This window comes from Antechinus flavipes, chromosome 2 (assembly GCF_016432865.1).
Source record: "Antechinus flavipes isolate AdamAnt ecotype Samford, QLD, Australia chromosome 2, AdamAnt_v2, whole genome shotgun sequence".
Classification (NCBI taxonomy): domain Eukaryota; kingdom Metazoa; phylum Chordata; class Mammalia; order Dasyuromorphia; family Dasyuridae; genus Antechinus; species Antechinus flavipes.
In genome coordinates, this window is record NC_067399.1 from 274,785,324 (window position 1) to 274,805,364 (window position 20,041).

General features: G+C 44.8%; 1 protein-coding gene across 1 annotated transcript in view; it reads right to left on the bottom strand.

The window, feature by feature from the left end:
• Positions 1–20,041, bottom strand: part of SPTBN5 (spectrin beta, non-erythrocytic 5) — a 91,752-nt gene that overhangs the window by 19,694 nt on the left and 52,017 nt on the right. The window contains 16 exon segments of the mRNA XM_051973653.1: positions 45–135; positions 712–755; positions 1,240–1,428; positions 4,314–4,391; positions 5,237–5,425; positions 8,056–8,218; positions 8,774–8,895; positions 9,586–9,699; positions 11,000–11,114; positions 11,298–11,413; positions 14,252–14,347; positions 15,006–15,197; positions 16,010–16,165; positions 17,364–17,531; positions 18,702–18,806; positions 19,433–19,582. Coding sequence (XP_051829613.1) covers positions 45–135; positions 712–755; positions 1,240–1,428; positions 4,314–4,391; positions 5,237–5,425; positions 8,056–8,218; positions 8,774–8,895; positions 9,586–9,699; positions 11,000–11,114; positions 11,298–11,413; positions 14,252–14,347; positions 15,006–15,197; positions 16,010–16,165; positions 17,364–17,531; positions 18,702–18,806; positions 19,433–19,582 — 2,088 coding nt within the window.

Below are 20,041 nucleotides of genomic sequence, written 5' to 3' on the forward strand. Positions count from 1 at the left end.
GAGGGGCACAGACGGGACTTGTGTACATAGAAGAATGATCCCACCTCCCAGCAGTCCTGCAGGAATCTGTGTAACTGCTGGAATTCCTCGAGCTGGTGCCTTCGGTCCCAGATTCTCTCCAGCAACTTCTCCTTCCTGCACAGGGAGGCACAGGGTGAGAATGAGCCATTCTCCGCCTGGGGCCGGGAAGGGCAACGTTCTACTCTGGATTGTACAAGTGCTCTCCCTGTTGGGGATCACTGTGAAGAAATGCCTCGGCTAGTTTCCTCCATGAAAAAAACAAAACGCTACACCTGGAACCGGAGAATTTCAGAGTTGGAAGGGACCTCGGTGGTTATTAGCCCAAGCCATATTAGGGGAATTTCATATTTATCCCAATTAAATTTCTTTTTAAATAAAAAGTTTCATTTTTATTGAGAGCCTTTATTTTTACATCTTGTAATATATATCCCTTTCCCTACCCCTGCCCAATGAGCCATCCCTTGTAACAAAGGATCAAAGAGGAAGAGGGAAGAAAAAATCTGACAGCATGGGCAAAATTCCACATCCCACCTCTGCAGATGAGGGAGGTGAGCCCATTTTCTCATCCCTCCTTAATTCAATCTTTTGCATGTTTGTAACAGCAATCAGACACGTGCACAAACGCTGCCTGTAAACTTCAGCTGGAAATGCCAAGTTAATGTATCTGTGCACGTCCCAGACTCCCGTTACAGGTCCCCACCACCCATCAGCAGCCCTCTGGCACCCTTCTGTTTCTAGGCTGCAAAAGAGAAAGGAATTGGGGACTAGATTTCCTCCTGGAAGGGGACGATCAGAAACACTTATCCAGGACCCTTAGAAGTCATCGTGTGATCTCACACACACACACACACACACACACACACACACACTTTTAATGATTTTTCTTTTGGAAGCAATTGGGGTTAAATGGTTTGCCCAGGGTCACAAAGCTATTAAGTGTGGAAGGCTGCATTTGAACTCAAGTTCTCAGACTCCTGCATCATTGAGCTGCCAAATGTGTAATTATTTTTCAAAGATGTGTAGATGTAGTGGGGAACAACCCATGACAGAGGCTGGAGAAATGAAGTTCCGAAAGGGTGACCAAGGACAGGACCCTGCTCATTCCTGCTGGGTGTTCTCCTTCACGTGTTCCAACTCTCTCACAAATCCAACCTATGGAATCTCATCGCCCACGTTCCTGGCTACCGCCATCCCAGAACTCTCTCTTATCTAACCCACTGGGCTCAAGAGGTACCTTGAAAGCACCAGCTGGCACTTGCTGGTGATACACTGGGCTTCAGGGTGTTGACTCTGATTCAGGTTGAGTGCCATGATTTCCATAGCATTGATTTTCTCCAGTTGGGTGTCTAGCCCCTTCTCAAATTGCTCATGTTTCCACTGTAAGGTCTCCACGGTGGCCAAGGAATTCTATGAAGGACAGTTGAGAGAATCCAGATTTAGTCAATGTAACTTTCCTCCTGGATGGGGGAACTTATTTGCTCAATGCAACTTATTCTGCTCAAAGAAATATGGCCTCTAAATCTTAGGTTCCATTCTTCAATTATGACTACTCTGATTGGTGAGGGCCTCTAAAAAGCCTTCCATAATTTCCCCAGTTGTTAAAGTTTTCTCCTTCCTCAAATTATCTTCTATTTCCTTCTCTCTCTAAGTATTATATTCCTTTCTCCCTTCATGGCAGAAACCTTTCTTTGAAGGTTATAGGGATGAGAGGTTCAAGTGGTCCTTGAGTCCTTGAGAACATGGCCTATTTTTTTTCTTTATATCCCCAATTCTTGGCCAATTGTCTTACATACAGTAGGTCCTTCTTTGGAGCTGAATTTATTGGGTTGACTTGATTTGACTTAGGGGTAACGAGAGAAAATTGCTTTCTTGGTACTTGTACAGAACTACCTCACCAAATTCCCAGGTACATCTCAGGCTGCCTACAAATGCCACCTCTGGCACTAACCAGCTAAATTTACCCTTGGCCCTCAGCATCCTCATTTACAAAATGGGGATGATAATAACACCTACAGTATCTATAGCATAAACAGCTTGATTTAGTGGATAGAAAACTGACTTTGGAGCTAGGAAGATTTGAATTCAGATTTTGCCTCTGACACAAACAAACTACGTGACCATGGAAATATCCCTTAATCTCTCAGTTCCTCAAACAACTCTCTAAGACGATGAACAGCGGAGAAACTACCTGTCCACATTGGCTGGAACTCCCTTCACAGATGAAGCCATTGGTCTGGGCTTGTTAAAAAAAATGCCTCTCATTGTGCTATTGGGAGGCTCAATTGAGATCACATACGTAAAATGCTCTGCAAACCACAAATAGCTAAATAAATGACTATTATTTGTCTTGATGCAAAGAAAAACTACTTAATAATTAGGGCTTTTCAATGAAACTGACTTGGAAGATAATAGGTTGTCCCTTCCTGGAAGTCTTCAAGCAGAGGCTGGATAATCATCTGCTGGATATATTGTAGAAGGGAACATATTGACAGTAATGATAATAATATATTTGTATAGTGTTTATTATGTCAGGCACCATGCTAAGTGCTTTACAATTGTTATCTGATTGGAGCTTTGTAATAACCCTATGAGGAAGATGCTACTAATTCCATTTTATAGATGAGGAAACTGAGGCAAACAAGGTTAAATGACTTGCCTATGTCACACCATTAGTGAGTGTCTGAGGTTGGATTTGAACTCATATTTTCCTGACTCCAGGCTCAGCTGCTCTACCCATAGAATTGTCCTGTTTGGCCTCTGAGGGACCTTTGAACTCTGCATTTCTGAAATTCTATTAACTTTATTATTTGCTCCTTGAGAGAGCCATTTAGTTTGCTTGTTGCCCTTCTTTGTGGTCCCAGAGCACACAGTAAGCACTTAATAAATGCTTGTTAATTAATTGACTTCTGGTCTTCACATCATTCCTCTTCACACATTCCAAGTTCTAGTCAAACTGGACAAACAAGTTTTCTCCTTATCTAGTGGTCCACCTCCCTGTCTCTGCTCAGGCTGTCTTCCCAAAGCCCCAAATCTAGAATCCATCCCTTCTCATTTCTGACCCTCATCTTACAGGCTCCTTTCCTGTGAAGCAGTTGTAAAGGATCCTTTCTTTTTTTCCCAGTAGAAGGTACATTCCTTGGAGACCAATTCCCTCCCTTCTCTTCCCTTTTCTTGGAAGGCTGTAGGGGTGAGAGATTCAAGTTCTGGAACTATAAAAGTAGATAAAGCATTTATTGTGGAAGACATTGAGCTAGGAACTGGGTGTGAGCAGATAGTGAATGAATGAATAAATCAGTGAGTTTATTTTGCACTTACTATCTATTTATTTTATTTATTAAGCACTTACTAGGTCCCTGGCATATGAGAGTACTGATGTTCAAACCTTTACACTAGGAACTGGGCACAAACATACAATGAACGAAAAAGCATTTATTAAGCACTTTCTATGTGCCAAGTCCTATGCTACCTTAGGGGTATAAATACAATGGTAAAAAATCATTCTTAACACTGAGGATCTTAAATTAAGAAGTGTAGGAGTATATGTTTGTCAGCTTTGAGAGATTCAGAAAGCTAATCAATACAATGATGAACCACTAGTCCCAGAAGACTCTTGATGAAAACTGCTTTCCATCTGACTGAGAATTGATGGGCTCAAAATGAAGGATGTAACATACGTTTTTGGACATGGCCAATGAGCAAACTTATTTTGCTTGATGAGGTATACTTATGATGAGGACTTCCCCCTTCCCTCCCCCCTCCCCACCCCTGCCTTTTTTTCCCTGAAGGGGAGAAGAGGAAGAAGGAAGAAGAAAAACTTTATTAAATGAAAAAAATTTAAAGGAATTTGAAAAAAAGTCAGATCAACTCAGTAACTGCCATTGTTCTTAGACAAAGCTATTGATCTATTCCCGCCCCCCAAAATTCACTTTTAACCTAATAACTTTCCAAACCAGTCACCCTTTCTAGTCCCCTAAATGTACTGTTTTTCCCTTTAGAATTTAAATTTCTTGAAGGCAGTAAGAAACATTTATATCTGCAGAACCCAACACTGTTTTTGGCACATAGCACATGCTTAAAAATGCTTTTAAATTAATTTTTCATTCATTCATTGTTATCATATTTTCAGGTCTTGGCCCACAAGGAGATGCTCTTATATACTTGGTACACAGTAAGTACTTAACAAATGCTTTATTTATCTCAACAAAAATTTGTTGAATAACATTTTAAGTTTGGTTGGATTTGAAACATAAGTCTAGTTAATCTGTGTCCCTGTTTCCTGCCTGGTTACCTACACCCAGATCTTCATTTTCCAGGAATGCTTCTTTGCTGTTGAGCCAACTTTCAATCTGCTCCACAGAGCTCAGGAACACCTATGGGAAGGGAAAAGCATTTTAGTATAGGGGAATGGAAGCTTAGGGACCAGCCTAGAGCTTAAATCAAGTCAGGAGTGTGAGCAAAATATGGTTATTCCCTTTTGTTCTGATTCTTCTTTCACAACATAACTAATGTGGAAATATGTTTATTATGATTGTACATGTATAACTTATCTCAGATTGCTTGCCATCTTAGGGAAGAAGGAGAGAAAAAATATGGAACTCAAAATCTTATAAAAGTGAATGTTGAAAATTATTTTTAAACATAACTGAAAAAATTAAAATACTATTTAAAAAATTATAGAAGAGTGGGGAATAATAATGATGCTCAAAACAAGGGAGTAAGAAAGAACTTTCAATGAAACATTTAAAAATAAACAGAAATGAGAAAAGGAAATGTAGAAGGGGACACAGATAAGTAAGGCATTGTTGGTACTATCTCAATGAATTTAACACATACTTTAAAGAAATCAAACCAACAAACAAAAAAAAAGCAAAATAGAAGCCAGGAATTCTAGTTTCTAGCCTGGTATCTCAAGAGGAGCAGGTTGGTTGCAGCAAAGATTAAGTGAAATCCTGTCCAGCATTATGTTCTCCTTACCCATGTGAAGGGGTTGCCTCTGTGCCAAGGACAGGCTGATAACCAGGTCAGTTGCCAAGCTTGGATTGGGCAAACAGAATTGAAGGGTGCTGATTAGTAGCTTTTGAGGACCACTGAAGGAATCACTGGCAAAGGAGACCACTTGGTTTTCCTTTCTACCAAAGTGAGGAGGAGCAGTCCAGATGGGAACTGGGAAGGTGGAGGCCAGGGAAGAGCTGGCATGGAGGCTGGTCATACCCACCTGCAGATCCAAGGCCTGCTGCAGCTGCAGTTGATGCTCTTGCCAGCTCTCCTCCAGCCCAGCTAATTCGTGCTCAAAACTCTCCAGGGCCTGGCATATATCTGGGGCCATTGGGTGTCTGGCACCAAGCAGCTGTTTGCCAGTGCTTCGTATCAAGTCGATACTGTCTGCCCTGGCTGATAGCTCTGCCTGTAATAGGGAAGGGAGGAATTCCGGGTGGGCAGGAGGAACAGGCACAGAGGGGTCCAGGGAAAATGGGGGGCCGTAAGTCCAAAGGGCTGAAAATGAACCACACTGCCCGCTTCTCTACAGAAAGCTGAGGGACTTAAAATGCAAAATGAGGCAAGTCCATTGTGAGATTTTGTTCTCCTAAATTAAGAAGGTATGTTTTTCACTAATTTTCTTTTAATTGCTCACATGAGCTGATGCTGAGTGAAGTGAGTGACCAGGGAACATTGTGCACAGGAACAACAAGATTATGATGATTAACTATGATAGATTTAATTCTTCTCAGCAATACAGAGATCCAAGGCAATACCAATAGACTTGGGATAGGAAATTCCATCCACATACAGAGAGAGAATGATAGAGGCTGAATGAGACTCAAAACATACCATTTTCACCATTTTTTGTTTCCTTTTTCTTTTCTTGTTGCTTTTTTTCTTTTGCTTTGATTTTTTCTGTCACAATATGACAAATATAGAAATATGTTTAAAATGATTGTACATGTATTTCTCTCATTTTTTTGTTTTCTGATCTAATTTTTCTTGTGTGTCATGATAATTGTGGAAATATGGAAGAATTGCACATGTTTAACATATATTAGATTACTAGGGAGAAGAGAGGAAAAAAATTTGCAATACATTTTGCAAGGGTGAATGCTGAAAACTATCTATGCATATATTTGAAAAGGAAATGTAAAAAAATTTTAAAAATTATTGTACATATATAACCTATATCAGATTACTGGCTGTCTTGGGGACGGAGAAGATAGGAGAGGAAGGGAGAAAAAAATTTGGAATGCAAAATATTACAAAAATGAATACTGAAAACTATCTTTACATATAATTGGAAAAAGAAAATACTATTGAGAAAAAATCATTCAGTGGGGAGAGAGACAGTGGGAAGGAGGGATAGTAAATGCTTGCAAAATCAAATTATTTAATTAAAATATTTTTTTAAAAAATCAGCCATATTAGAGTGGTCCAATTATTTTTCCTTATTTAATAAAGTAAAATGTCTGGGACAGCTAGATGGAGCAGTAGATAGAGCACACCCAATTTCAAATACAGCCTCAAACACTTAACACTTCCAATTTGTGTGATACTAGGCAAGTCACTTAATCTCAACTGCCAGATTGAGAGAAACTGAGAGACAGAGAGAGACAGAGACAGAGACAGAGACAGAGAGAGACAGAGAAAGAGAGACACAGAGACACAGAAATAGACAGACAAGAGACACAGAGACACACAGAGAGACCGAGAGAGAGATAAAGACAGAGACAGAGAGAGACAGAGAGAGAAGAGAGACATAGATAGAGACAGAGAGACAGAGACAGAGAGAGATAGAGAGACAGAGAGAGACAGAGAGACAGAGACAGAGAAAGAGAGAGACAGAAACACAGAGATAGAGAGACAGAGATACAGAGACACACAGAGAGACCGAGAGAGAGATAAAGACAGAGACAGAGAGAGACAGAGAGAGAAGAGAGACATAGATAGAGACAGAGAGGCAGAGACAGAGAGAGAGATAGAGAGACAGAGAGAGAGACAGAGAGACAGAGACAGAGAGAGAGACAGAGAGAGAGAGACAGAGACAGAGAGAGAGACAGAGAGACAGAGACAGAGAGAGACAGAGAAAGAGAGACACAGAAACACAGAGATAGACAGACAGAGACACAGAGACACACAGAGAGACCGAGAGAGAGATAAAGACAGAGACAGAGAGAGAGAGAGACATAGATAGAGACAGAGAGACAGAGACAGAGAGAGATAGAGAGACAGAGAGAGACAGAGAGACAGAGAGACAGAAACAGAGAGAGAGACAGAGAGAGAGATAGACAGAGAGAGAGAGACAGAGATACAGAGACACTCAGAGAGACACAGAGAGACCGAGAGACAGAGAGAGAAGAGAGACAGAGACAGAGAGACATAGAGAGAAACAGAGACAGACAGACAGAGAGACAGAGACAGAGAGACATAGAGAGAGACAGACAGACAGACAGAGAGACAGAGACAGAGAGACATAGAGAGAGACAGAGACAGACAGACAGAGACAGAGAGAGAGAGGAGAGAGGCAAGATGATTTAGATTGTGTGGGGTGGGGAAGAAAATGAACAGCCGTTGGGATAGTGGAATAAATAAGGAGATCTGGGGATAAAAAAACCTGGAGAAATATTAGGGATGGGAATGGCACAAGAGTCAGAAGTCGGTTCAGTTCATTCATTTGTCATGTCTGACTCCCCCATTTGGGTTCTCTTGGCAAAGATCCGAGGGTGGTTTGCCATTTCCTTCTCCTGATGAGGAAAACAGGGTTGAGTGAGGTGCCCAGGGCCGCACAGCTAATATCTCTGTGGCCACGCTCCATCTAGGGCCCCCAAATCAGAGGAGCTGGGTTCAAATCCTACCCCTGACACTCTGACTTGTGAGACCTTTAACCAATGTCACAAATTTCCTCATCCATCCCATCCAGGGAAGGAGGAGAGCCAGACGGCCTCCGAGGCCGTCCTTCCTCCAGCTCTGTGACGCTCAGCTGGGGCAGTGGGAAGCAGAGAGAGCTAAGCTGGGGGGGAGCGGGCCAGGGGGCCTGTGCCTGCTGACCTCGAGCTCCCGCTGCTCCTCCATCTGGCCTCTGGCCTCCGCAGGACTGCTGGGAAGCCTTTCCGTCTCCACCTTAGTCTTCAGCCCTCGCATCCAGCCCAGCAGTTCTCGGAGCCTGGTGAGAAACTTCTGTCCTTGGTGTGAAGACTCCAGTCTCTCCCTCCTGCCCACAGGGAGGATCAGTCAGCGAGGCAGAGGCGGAACTAACCCGGGGTCCCCGGGGTGTTGCCCCAGGGCACCAGCTCGGTCGGGGTGCAGGGGCTGTGGGAGACTCTGGGAGAAGGCGCATCCTCCGCGCCAGGCCCCCACCCCCCGGGGAGCGAGCACAAAGGAGAGCACAGGGGCCTGGCCGCTGCTCCCCAGGCCAGACCCGTGCGTCCCTTTCCTGGCTCTCCCCCACTCCCTAACTCTGGCTTAAACGTGCCTGGCCAGATCAGCTGGGTGTGGGCTAAGTCTGGGGTGTCCTGGAACCCTTGGAGGTGGCTCTACCACTCGGCTGGAATTGCCTGCATCCTTCCTCTGGTAGACTGCTCGGCTCCCTGTCCCGCCCTCCTCTTCCCCGACCCCCTGCCGTGTCTGCGGGCCCTGGGTCAGAGGAGCACTGCAGGGTCTGGGGGGCCAGACGGGCTGGGGCGGAACCTCCCGGGGGCGGTGAGAATGGGAAAGTGCGGCCGTGGGGGCGCAGGGAAGCTAGAGGAGGGCGGCCCCAAGATCCTACCTCTGCTCGGCCCCGGCCTGCAGCCTCTGCCAGCGCTCGGTCAGTTCCAGTCGTTTCTCGGCGAGGGCTCGGGCGGCCGCGGGGCTGCCCTGACACAGCCGGCCCACCTCCTGCTCCAGGGGCTACACAAGAAGGGATGGGGTGGTCCCTCGGCCCGCGGGTGCCGGGACAGACGCAGCTCTCTGCGCCGGGGGCACTCACGCGGGAGGAAGGCACCGGGCTAGTTCTGCAGCGGGGAGTGGGACGGGCCTGTCAGGGTCCGGCTGCCTCCCAGGCAGTGGGGGCCCTCCCGCGGGCCAGGTGCAGTGCGGAGAGGGCCAGGCCCAGCAGCCAAAGCCTCATCCTTCTGAGTCCAGATCCGGACTCAGCCACTCATCAGTGTGACCCTAAGCCATCACCTAACTCTGCCTCAGCTGTAAAATGAACTGGAGAAGGAAAAGCTCAACTGCTCTAATATCTTTGCTAAGAAACCCCCGGTGGGTCAGGGAGAATGTGCCACGGCTGGAGATGACTGAACAGCTCCGTGGGCCATGCATTCATTCGGTTAACATGCATTTATTAAGTGCCGACTATATGCCAGGTGCTGTGCCAAGTACTGGCTGCATCCTGCGGCCTTCGGAGATTTGCCATCTGTCCAGTTGCTGCGTTCTTAGGCCCTCCGGGCCTTTCCAGCTGCCTATAACTGAGGTTTCCCTTAGGACTCCTTGAGAGAAGGGAGGGACCGCTTTTATACTCCCCCCTCCTGCCTGAGCTCTATGGAGGGAGGGTAACAAGATGGAGCCTGGGTCATGCTTCTTGAGCCCTCCTAGTACCTTCATCTGGGCCTGGATAACACTGATTTCCCGATCCAGGTCTTCATGTTTTCTCAGCAGCCTCTCTACATCCTCCAAGTCCTTTCCATAATCAGGGACCTGCAGCAGAGCACTCTGTGAAGAGAGAGAGAAAGTCAAGCAGTCAAGCAGCACTTATCGAGCACTTACTGTGTACCAGGCAGCGGCTGGAGTCAGGAAGGCCCCAGTTCAAAGATGGTCTCAGAAACTCGCTGCGTGCCCTGGGCAATCACCGAATTCTGCCTTTGCTCACCTGAAAAATGAGCGGGAGCTTAAAGAAATGGCAAAGCGCACCAGGATCTCTGCCAAGAAAACTCCCAGTGAAGTCCTGGAGTCGGCGTGGTCATAGAGGGAGCAACGAGCAAAGGCGCCAGGCAGTGGGGACACACAGAGGCAAAAACCCGGCCCCCCTCCAGGGGCCCCCACGTTCTGACAGAGGAGACAATGGGCAAACACCCAGTGCATGCAGGGTAACGTGCAGCATTAGTGGGAGACAACCTGAGAGAGAAAGGCTCTAGCCATTGAGGCGCCTGGGAAGGGCGCCCTGCAGATTTAAGGCAAAAATCAATGTTCAAAACGCACTTATTAAGCACCTACTGTGTACTGGGAACCACGTTCCATCCTGGAGATATGAAGAAGGGCAATAGATGGTTAGTTCTTGTGTTCTTATGTAAGAAATAAGAAATTGGAGACAATGAAGGGAGGAAGGCTGGCAGCAAGAAGGAGCAGGAGGAGATTTTGGCTGGGGATTGAAGGAAGCCAGGAGGCAGCGATGAGCAGGGACAGAATTTCAGACATTTCAGGATGGCCACTAAAAATGGTCCGTCAGGAGATGGAGCAGATGGAGTATCATGTCGGAGACCAGCGCCACCAGATCATGGAGGTGTGGAGGAGGGGAGTGGGGGCTGATTCAAATCCAGCCTCCAGAGCCGGAGAATTGTATATTTGATTCTAGGTTCTGGAGAGACGCTGGACTTTATTGTGTCAGAGGCCATATAAAATACCTTTGTTTCAAGGATGGCCAAAGGAGACACTAAAAGCCCAGACCCCAAAGTGACCTAGACCCCAGCTTCTTAAACTGTGGTTCACAACTCCAGGTTGGGGTCTTATAACTGAAGGTATTTGTTTCTGTGATTTATTATCAGTAAAAGTTTGATTTGTATTCCCATTATACACACACACACACACACACACACACACACACACACACACATACTCAAGAGTCATGTAAAAATTTCTTAGGTGAAAAGGGGTCCTTAGTGGAACAGGTTTAAGAAGCCCTGATGTAAAAGAGGCAGAGCAGGGAGGGAGCCAGGTGGGCTCCCAAGACCAGGCAGGCTTCTGCCTCCTCCTCCCCACAGCTTTTGCCTGGAATCGACATCTCCATTTCCCTTACCTTCTCTCCAATCCTCTCCATGACATTGCTCAGCTCCTGGACCAGTGCATGCATCTCCAGGGCACCTTGTAGCTGTTGCTGGTATTGGAGGAGGTTGCCATGGAAATTATTCCATCTGCCAGGGTGAAGATGCAGGAGAAGAGATACTGATGGGGCTTAATTATGATTCTCATTTTAATCATTCCTAGGAATAAGCTAGTAGAGGGTTCCTATCACTGGCAATAACCCACCTTTTGAGTTTGCTGGCACCCTCCCTCCTCCACCCTTTTCCCTTCCCTCCATCTCCCCTCAGACTGGCCTTTCATTGAGCTGATGCTGTCTCTGGTAGATGATTTTGACCTCTTCTGGGTCTCGGCTTTTGAGCTGAAGGGACATGGCATTAATGGCCTTGATGTGAGTATCATCCACTGTTTCCTGGCACAGGGGGAGAATCAAGATGTGAACTGAGGTCCGCAGGAGAAAGTGGAGACCATGGAGGATCATTGTTTAAACTGGGCTGGTATAGAAAGAGTTCAGGTCAGAGCTGAGAGGGAACAGGAAAGTACGAGAACCTGTGGGCACTGGATTTCCTTATCCTCCAGTTCCTGTACTTTTCTTGGGATGGGGGCGTTCCTCCACATATTCAATCTTCTCAGAGGCCAGAAAAATTATTATTACTCAGAAAGGGGTGCTTGGTGGGTGGTGGAAGACAGGGGCAAGAACCACTGATCACACATTTAGAGCTGAAAAGGATTTTAAAGTCATTATGTCCACTCCTTTTATTTTACAGCTGGAGAAATGAGGCCTAGAGAAGTGAAATTACTTATTGGAGATCACATAACTGATACATAGGTATTCTTCTATTTGACTTTTAAAGTCTTCACAACGTGGCCTCCACGTGCCTCTTCAAACTTGTTATATACATCATTCCCCTTTCTGCTCTCTGAGGTTTAGCAGGCTTGCCCTTTGAGAGAAATGATTATTTTTTTCTCCTATTAATAACCAAAATAGGATTAGGTAGTTTTTTTTTTTTTTTTGTATTTTCTATATTCAGGGACTAATCCTTGTAAGGACAGTCAGAATTTGAAATGAATTGATAGGGATTACTCTGGTAACATTATTCTCAATCTTGGGCAGTCCCCACCCAACTAGGAGAGTTTATTTCTGTTTAAAGGGCAAAGAGAATCTAATCTAGGTGAATTCCAACCTTAAAATCATAGTTTCTTGCTCTTGGGCTGAGATAGTTCCCTTTGTCCAGGATGCTGGAAGCGCCTTAATCACAGGATCAAGTAGGAGAGGAGCTGAAGACTTTTAGCCCACCTCCTCATTATTATGTAAAGACTTAAAAAGACCAAGATCTCTCATTGCATCCAGCACCATCTCCAGTCATCCTAATCTATGTCTGGCCACTAGATCAGAACCTCGCACAGCCCTCCCTCCCTTCAATTTAATTCACTTGTATATCATGAGATCTCCTTTCTGATGTCATGGTCCTCCTTGAGAATGCAACAGCAACAACCACAACATCCCTAATTGACTGTTCACCAATGGGGTTGATCTCAGCTTTTTCATTTGTCTCATCTTCTTACATTTCCTGAACAGGACACCTGCCATCACTGTTGTCACAGTGCCTTTGTTCATATTCCCTGTGCCTGGAATACATCCCCTTCTCACTTCCATCTCTCAGAATCTCGTTTCCTTCAAAACTCAGCTCCATTGCCATCCTCACAGACCCCCAGCAGCTGATGCTCCCTCCTCCTCACCTTCAGACTTACCTTGTATTTCTTGGGTATAGTCTAATACACAAACATACTGTCCATTCTAACAGATTCTGTTTTGTTTTTGTTTTGTATCCATCTTTAGTATCTAGCACCATGTTGTACACATGGGGGGTGCCTAATAAATACTTGCTTGCTTGATTGAAGCAGCAGAGCTGGATTTTGAACTGAGGACCTCTAATTCCAGTACCTCAAGAACACATTGCTCCTACCACTGGAAAGCTCACATTCTACTTGCAAGCACATAAATTAGCAAAACTTGTTCCCAAAAGAGTTTGGAATAAAAAAAGATCTTTTTAAAGACAGTGAGGGGGAGGTAAGATAGCTGTGGGGATCTATGAAAGCTCAATTTCGTGACTAATTGAAATGTATAAAGTGGAGATGGAGTTTCTCTAGATGAATAAGTAAAAAGCAAGAAACAGCATGGGAGGAAAAAAGGCTTTTAGAGTTTGCTCAGGCTGTCGAACCTAGAGATTTCTTTTGATCACGGGGTCAGAAAAGTATAGAACTGGAGCTGGAAGAAACTTTAGAGACCACTTAATCTCACCCTTTCATTTTACAAATGAAAAGGTGAAATACAGATTGATTAAATAATTTGTTCAAAGACACATGGGTAGTGCAGAGGCGGGATATAAACCTAGGAGTTCTGATTCTCAAGTCCATGATTTTTCCCTTCCTGAAATCTGACCAGTTTCCATGTTTGGGATTAATGTTGGTCCAAGTAAGTAATCCTCTACATCAGAAGTGTTGACTCAGAATCAAATTAAAATATAATTGGGAACTATTTCCCAAAATAAAAATAAAGAATCTAGATAATGTCAATATGTGGTTTTCTAAGTCAATTGGTGCCAGTGTAGATAAGATTTAGTGGCCCCATTTTCATCATCATCATCATTATTATTATTTTGGAGACAATTGGAATTAAGTGACATGTCCAAGGTCACACACCTAGTGTCTGAGGCTGGATTCAAAGCGGGCCCATTTCTATTTGAATTTTACTCCACTTATTTATTTGGTATGCTTATGTGAAGCTTCCATGTCCACAACTATCCTTCCTACCCAGCTGTCATATTCCTTGCAATTTTACCATTGGAAATTCATTCATTTGCATTGACCATCCCTCTCTTAAATCTTTTAGAATGCAAATATCACAGAATGGGTTAAGTAATAAGTTACTACTATTTGACTGGAAATACCTTCATTAAGGCATATATTAATCTAATTAGATTAATTTTCTTGACAGCTAGAGAACACAGGGGAGCGGGATGGGAGGATGCAGGGAAAGGAATAAGAGAAGTACCGGGATAGGGGGCAGTGGAGGGAAGGGTCCTAGAAAGAAAAGCTCGGAGAACTCCGTTGATTTTGGTTAGCTTCCCAATTTTCCCCCAGGGCAGCTGTGTTGGAAATGGGGAAGGACAGAAGTTGCCATACCCAGGCATTCACACACACTTCACACTCCCTGCTCAGCCTCCCTTCCAACCCTCATGGCTCTTACCCATAAGGCAGCGCCTCGGAATTCCCTTAGCCGTCTGCTGAGCTGTAGACAGTGTTCATAATCCCGTCCCAAGTCTCCAACACTCACCATCACTTCCTGGGAGAAAAGGGAGGGTTCTGCTCTTGGCACATGAATGCTTTCCCATTCATTCATACTATACGGGGCCCAAGAGGTTGCTGCTCTACTATGCACCGGGAATTTCCACAATGGGAGTTCCCTCCAATGATACAATCACAGGTCTAGATCAAATTATGTATATTTATATAGAGACACACATCTCCGATACGTTGTATACAAAATATATTTATGTATGCACATGTAGATATATTTATGTATGTAAATATATACCATAATGCTCATATATAATACTATGTGTAGTACATGTATATTTTTATAGAGATATATTTATAGATATGTAAATATAGAATGGTGATGTGTATTTTATATAGATATATATGGGGATATATGTATAAATATAAGTTATGCTATTGATATCACATATGATATACAAATATATTTTTATATGTCAATATGTATATAGAAATATATGTAGATATAGAAAATATATAAGGTAGTAATAATGATATAATATAGAATATTCTTAGAGATGTAAATATATATTTGTGTATATATATATAGACTATTCCTGTATATGCATATATATCTACAGATACATTAAGATATATTTGCGTATGTTTTTGTATGTATGTGCACACCTAGATCCATCCACAAGCACACATGGGATCATTCCCACCTTCTCCCTGATCCAGGCTTCCACTTGGTCCACCCGCTGCAGAAACTCTAAGAAGCCCCGCTTGTCCTGCAGGCCCCTGCCCCTGGCAGCCATGGCCTGTCTCAGCTTGTGCCAGTGCTCCTGAAGCCTCTGCTGCTTTTCCAGGATTTCTTTCCCACGAGGATGACTCTGGGCCAGGAGAGCTTCTCCCTCCTGCAAGGAAGGCCGGCCAGCAGCCGCAGATATCCTCTTCTTGGTCCCCTGCGGCTGACGCGGGACCAGCTCCCCCTTCCTCTGTCCCAGAGCCTGCCCCAGCCTCCCTGACAGGGCCATTTCCCCTCTTCCCAGCTGGACCCTGCCCACCCCCTCCCATTCCCCACCCTGCTAGGGGGAGCCCGGGCTCCCCTCCCCACTTTTCCCGCCCTTCGTCAGGCCTGACTTAGCTTAAGAACTCCCAGCCCCTGCCACGGGAGCTGAGGCCATCTTTCTGGGGGCCTAGGATTTTCCTGCAAAGGAAGCTCCCCTAAAGGCAGGGATGTGCTGGAGCCGCATCACACAGGCTACAAGGGCCGATTGTTAAATCTGCAGTGTGAGCATTCACACTGCAGAAATCAGCACACGCTACAAATCACGCCTTGACCTTTGTTTTGTTTTGTTGTCTAGACTTTAGAAAATGATGGAAAAATGTCAGTAATGCCAAATAAACCTAAAATCTGCGGGGGGCACATTCTTCCTTACAGAGAGTAGGCTGCTAAGCATTTAATGGCATGGCGCTGCTTAGTCAGTCAACGGATGCCCCGCCGGCTTAGACTCAGGAGGTCTCATCTTCCTGGGCTCAAATTCAGCCTCACCCACTTACTAGCTGGGCAAGCCATGAGCCCTGTTTGCCTCAGTTTACTCATCTGTAAAATGAGCTGGAGAGGGAAATAGCAAACCACTGCCATATCTGTCAGGCAGACACCACTGAAATGACTTGATAATAAGAGCTGCTTAAATGTGAATTCTTTGAGCGTATTTACTATTACCTCAGTGACACGGGTTATAACCTCCTCGTGGGCCCGGACCTCAGCCTCAAAAACCTGGTGTTTCTGTAAGCACTTCAGCTTGTCCTTCAGGGCACCGGAACCCCATGGGCCTGGTTCTTCCAGCTGCTGAATCCTCTCCTGGATCCAGTCTTCTGCCTGGACCCACCAGTGGTGGGGCAGGAGGGGGGTGAGTGATAACTCAGGTGACCCTGAGCCTAGAGCCCAGCTGCACCTTTCCAGCTCTGCACAGTACCCTGATGCCCAACCATTACCTAGTTCTATACAGACCCTATACAAACCATGCTCTGGATGCAGATCAAATGTATTGGTAGCTGAAATTAGGAGGCTCTCCTAACTCCTCCCCCTCCTCTTTCCTTCCTCTTAGTGCCTTCTTCCCTCAAAGTATCTTCTATATTCTCTCTTTCTTCCCCCAATCCCCTTTTCTCCCTTCTCCCTCTTCCTCTCTCTTTCCCTGTCCCTCCTTCTTCCCTCCCCCTCCCTCTGTCTCTCTTTCTCCCTTCCTCGCTTTTCCTTCATCTCTTTCTGTTTCTCTGTCTCTGCCTCTCTGTGTCCCTCCCCCTTTTTTGCTGTCTGTCTGTGTCCCTCATTTCTTCCCTCCCCCTCCCTCTGTCTCTCTTTCTCCCTTCCTCGCTCTTCCTTCATCTCTTTCTGTTTCTCTGTCTCTGCCTCTCTGTGTCCCTCCCCCTTTTTTGCTGTCTGTCTGTGTCCCTCATTTCTTCCCTCCCCCTCCCTCTGTCTCTCTTTCTCCCCTCCTCGCTCTTCCTTCATCTCTTTGTTTCTCTGTCTCTGCCTCTCTGTGTCCCTCCCCCTTTTTTGCTGTCTGTCTGTCTGTGTCCCTCATTTCTTTCCTCCTTCCTCTCTGTCTCTCTCTCTCTCTCGATGTATATAGTTATTTCCAAGTTGTCTCTGATTAGAATATGAGCTCTTTGAGGGCAGGGACCATATGTTTTTGCCTCTGTATCCCCAGCTCTTAGCCCACTGCCTAGAACATAGTAAACACTAAATAAGAGTTTGCTGGGTGATGGATTAGAATGATGATCTGGGCCTAGGTTGATATGTGTGAAGTTTCTGAATAGGGCAGTTCCCCTGCTATGTTAAGCCAGTATTACTGGCAAACTAGGCACAAGTTCCTGAAAGACTCAGTGAATGCCTGCTATCATTGAGAGAAGGGACCAAAGGGGACACTAAGGAAACTCTCAAGATTGCTGGAATTAGGAGGCCTTGGGGGTTCTGGAGGACGCTGGCAGCTCTTTTTAGATGTTCAAAGTCCCCAGACTATGGGGTCTGCTTTGCTCTGTTCAACTTTCCTGTCCATTCCAGCCCTGGTTCTGACCTCAGCCACATCCCTGGTGAAACTCGCCAGCAACAGAGTGGTACGCAGGGCTTCCCCACGGCTACGGGCCTGCTCCTTTACTCGTCTTCGTCGCTCCCACACCAAATTCAGTAAGTCACGCACCTCGGCTCCCTTCAGATGCTTTGCCTGGTCCTGCAGGGCTGCCTCCTGTGGGAGAGGAGGAGGTGTTTGCTGCCTCTATCACCCCTCTAGGCTCAATCTTGCTGCACATGCCTATTTTTCCAGGCCACCCACCCAGGGCAAGTTTATAGGGGCCAAGAAGCAGACCAATTATCCTACATCAGAACTCTACCCCTTATCTCTGCAAAGCTGGGGGATACAGAGCAGAGCCTTTCATCCTTCCAGAGTAGACCAAAAATGATGATGGCAGTAATAATAACAACAACAATTAACATTTGCATAGTATTTTAAGCTTTACAAGGTTCTTTATGCACATTATCTCATTTAATAAACAAACAAGCCTTTGAAGTAGGTGTTATCATTATCATCCTCATGTTATAAAGAAACTGAAACAGAGAAGTGACTTGACCAGGGTCATACAGCAGAGCGTTTAAGAGCCTTGTCAAACATCACCCAATTAGGAAGTGTCTAAGGCAGAATCTGAACTCAGGTCTTTGTGGCTCTAAGTCCAGTGTTCTATCTACAACGACAATCACTCACATTTCTATAACACTCAAAGAAAGAACTTTACAAAATCCCTGTGAAGGAAGGGTACAGGATTATCACCCCCATTTTACAGATGAAGAAACTGAGACCAAAAGAGATTAAAAACTACTTTTCCAGGGCCACTACTAGCATTTGTCAAAATCAGTATTTAAAAATTATTTTTTCCTATCTCTGAACCCAGTACTTCCCCCCCCAAATATACCACATTGTCCAAGCTAGACTAAGCAATCTCTCCAGAGATAGCTAGGAGACAGCATGGCGCGGTGGACAAAGGGTTGTACTTGTATTTTTGATGCCCTTGTTTCAGATACTTCCAGCTGTGTGATGTCTGGCTGGGTTTTTGAGTCTCAGCTTTCTTATCTAATAAATAAGGATGGATTAAATAGCCTGAAAGTTATCTGAACAGTCTAAAATTAGGATCTTGTGATCTCAAGTTGATCTCTAGGGTGCTGGGAGAAGCCAATTTAGGTCCATATTTGGCTTCTCTGCCTTTACTTTATGTTGGTCTCTCATCTATCCTGTCTACTTCCCACATACAACTCATAATATTTTGAATCATTCCTTCCATTTTAAGACTTTTCTGTGTTCTTCCATGCCAGAATTCAGACAGAGACTGACTAGAACATCCCGCCTTCCCTCTGAGTCCATCACCTTCTCATCTTGGCCCGCCAGAACCTTTTGGAAAGCTTCATGTTTCCGGATCAATCTCTCCAGTCCCTCCACTGAGCTGTCCAAGGTACTGGTCTTTAGATAGACCTGGACCAAAGAGAAGAATGATGAGCCAATTTGATGGGAACATAAAGCAGGTGGATTGGGGAGGCTGATGTTGTTGCTTAACTTCCCAGGGCCTCACTTTCCATATCTGTAAAAAGAAGGGATTGGACTAGCTGACCTCCAAGATCTACTACAGTATTAAGTCTATGGTCTCATGACTCAGTCCAAGCTTCTGTTGGTGAAGGAATCGGAGAGTGTCTACCCTGGCTTGTAGCCACATTGAAGGGTGTGCTTTTCTTCTCATTTTTCCTATAACATTTTGTTCACCACACTCTATCCCTTTCCTCTCTCTCTCTCTCTCTCTCTCTCTCGATGTGTATATATATATATATATATATATATATATATACATATACATATATATATATATATCATGTAAGATCCTGGAGGGCTGGGACTATGACATTTTTCATCAGCTTATTTGATGAAGTGGATCAAGTCTGTATACTCCCTGCTTCTATAGCAGGGATTCAAGTGGGAAAAAATAGAAAGCATAGAAATGTGTGTGTGTGTACATGTGTAAGTATGTGAAAAAAGGGAAGAGGGGAAATTAATGGGGAAAAATAAAGGAGAACATAGGGAAACAAAGGTGGGGGAATGGGCACTACCTCCTGGGCAGTGAGGATCTTATGGAAGTGGTCACAGTCTCTTTGGAAGAGCTGTCCAAGGTGCATGGTCATCAACTGCTCCTGCTTTTCTTCCCAAGCCTGGAACACCTTCTGCCTCACTTCCTGTAGGGTTCCCAGCTTTTCCTGGATCTAGAGCACATAGACAGCAGGGGTCGGAATGTCATGGGGTGGTCTAAGAAAGGTAGTGTTGGAGGAAAGGGCAGAATCATTGGTGAATACTTATAATCATTAGTATAATGCAAAGAGACTTGGACTAGGAAGTAGGTCATCAGGGTTCAAGTACTTGTTCTGTTATAAATGACATGATCTTGGACAAGTTACTTGATTTCTCAGGGCAGTGGTTTCCTCATCTTCAAAAGAATGGGACTAGGCCAGAAGATCTCTAACACAGAAGTAATTAATCTTTTCTTTGGTAGACTGGTGAAATCTATGGATTCTTTCTCAAAATAAAATTTTTAAATGCATAAAATAAAATATTTAACATTACAAAAGAAACCAATTATATAGAAATACAAGAATCAGAATATACATGTACACACATATGTGTTAACATACACATACATAATATAGAAATAACATGTGTGTACA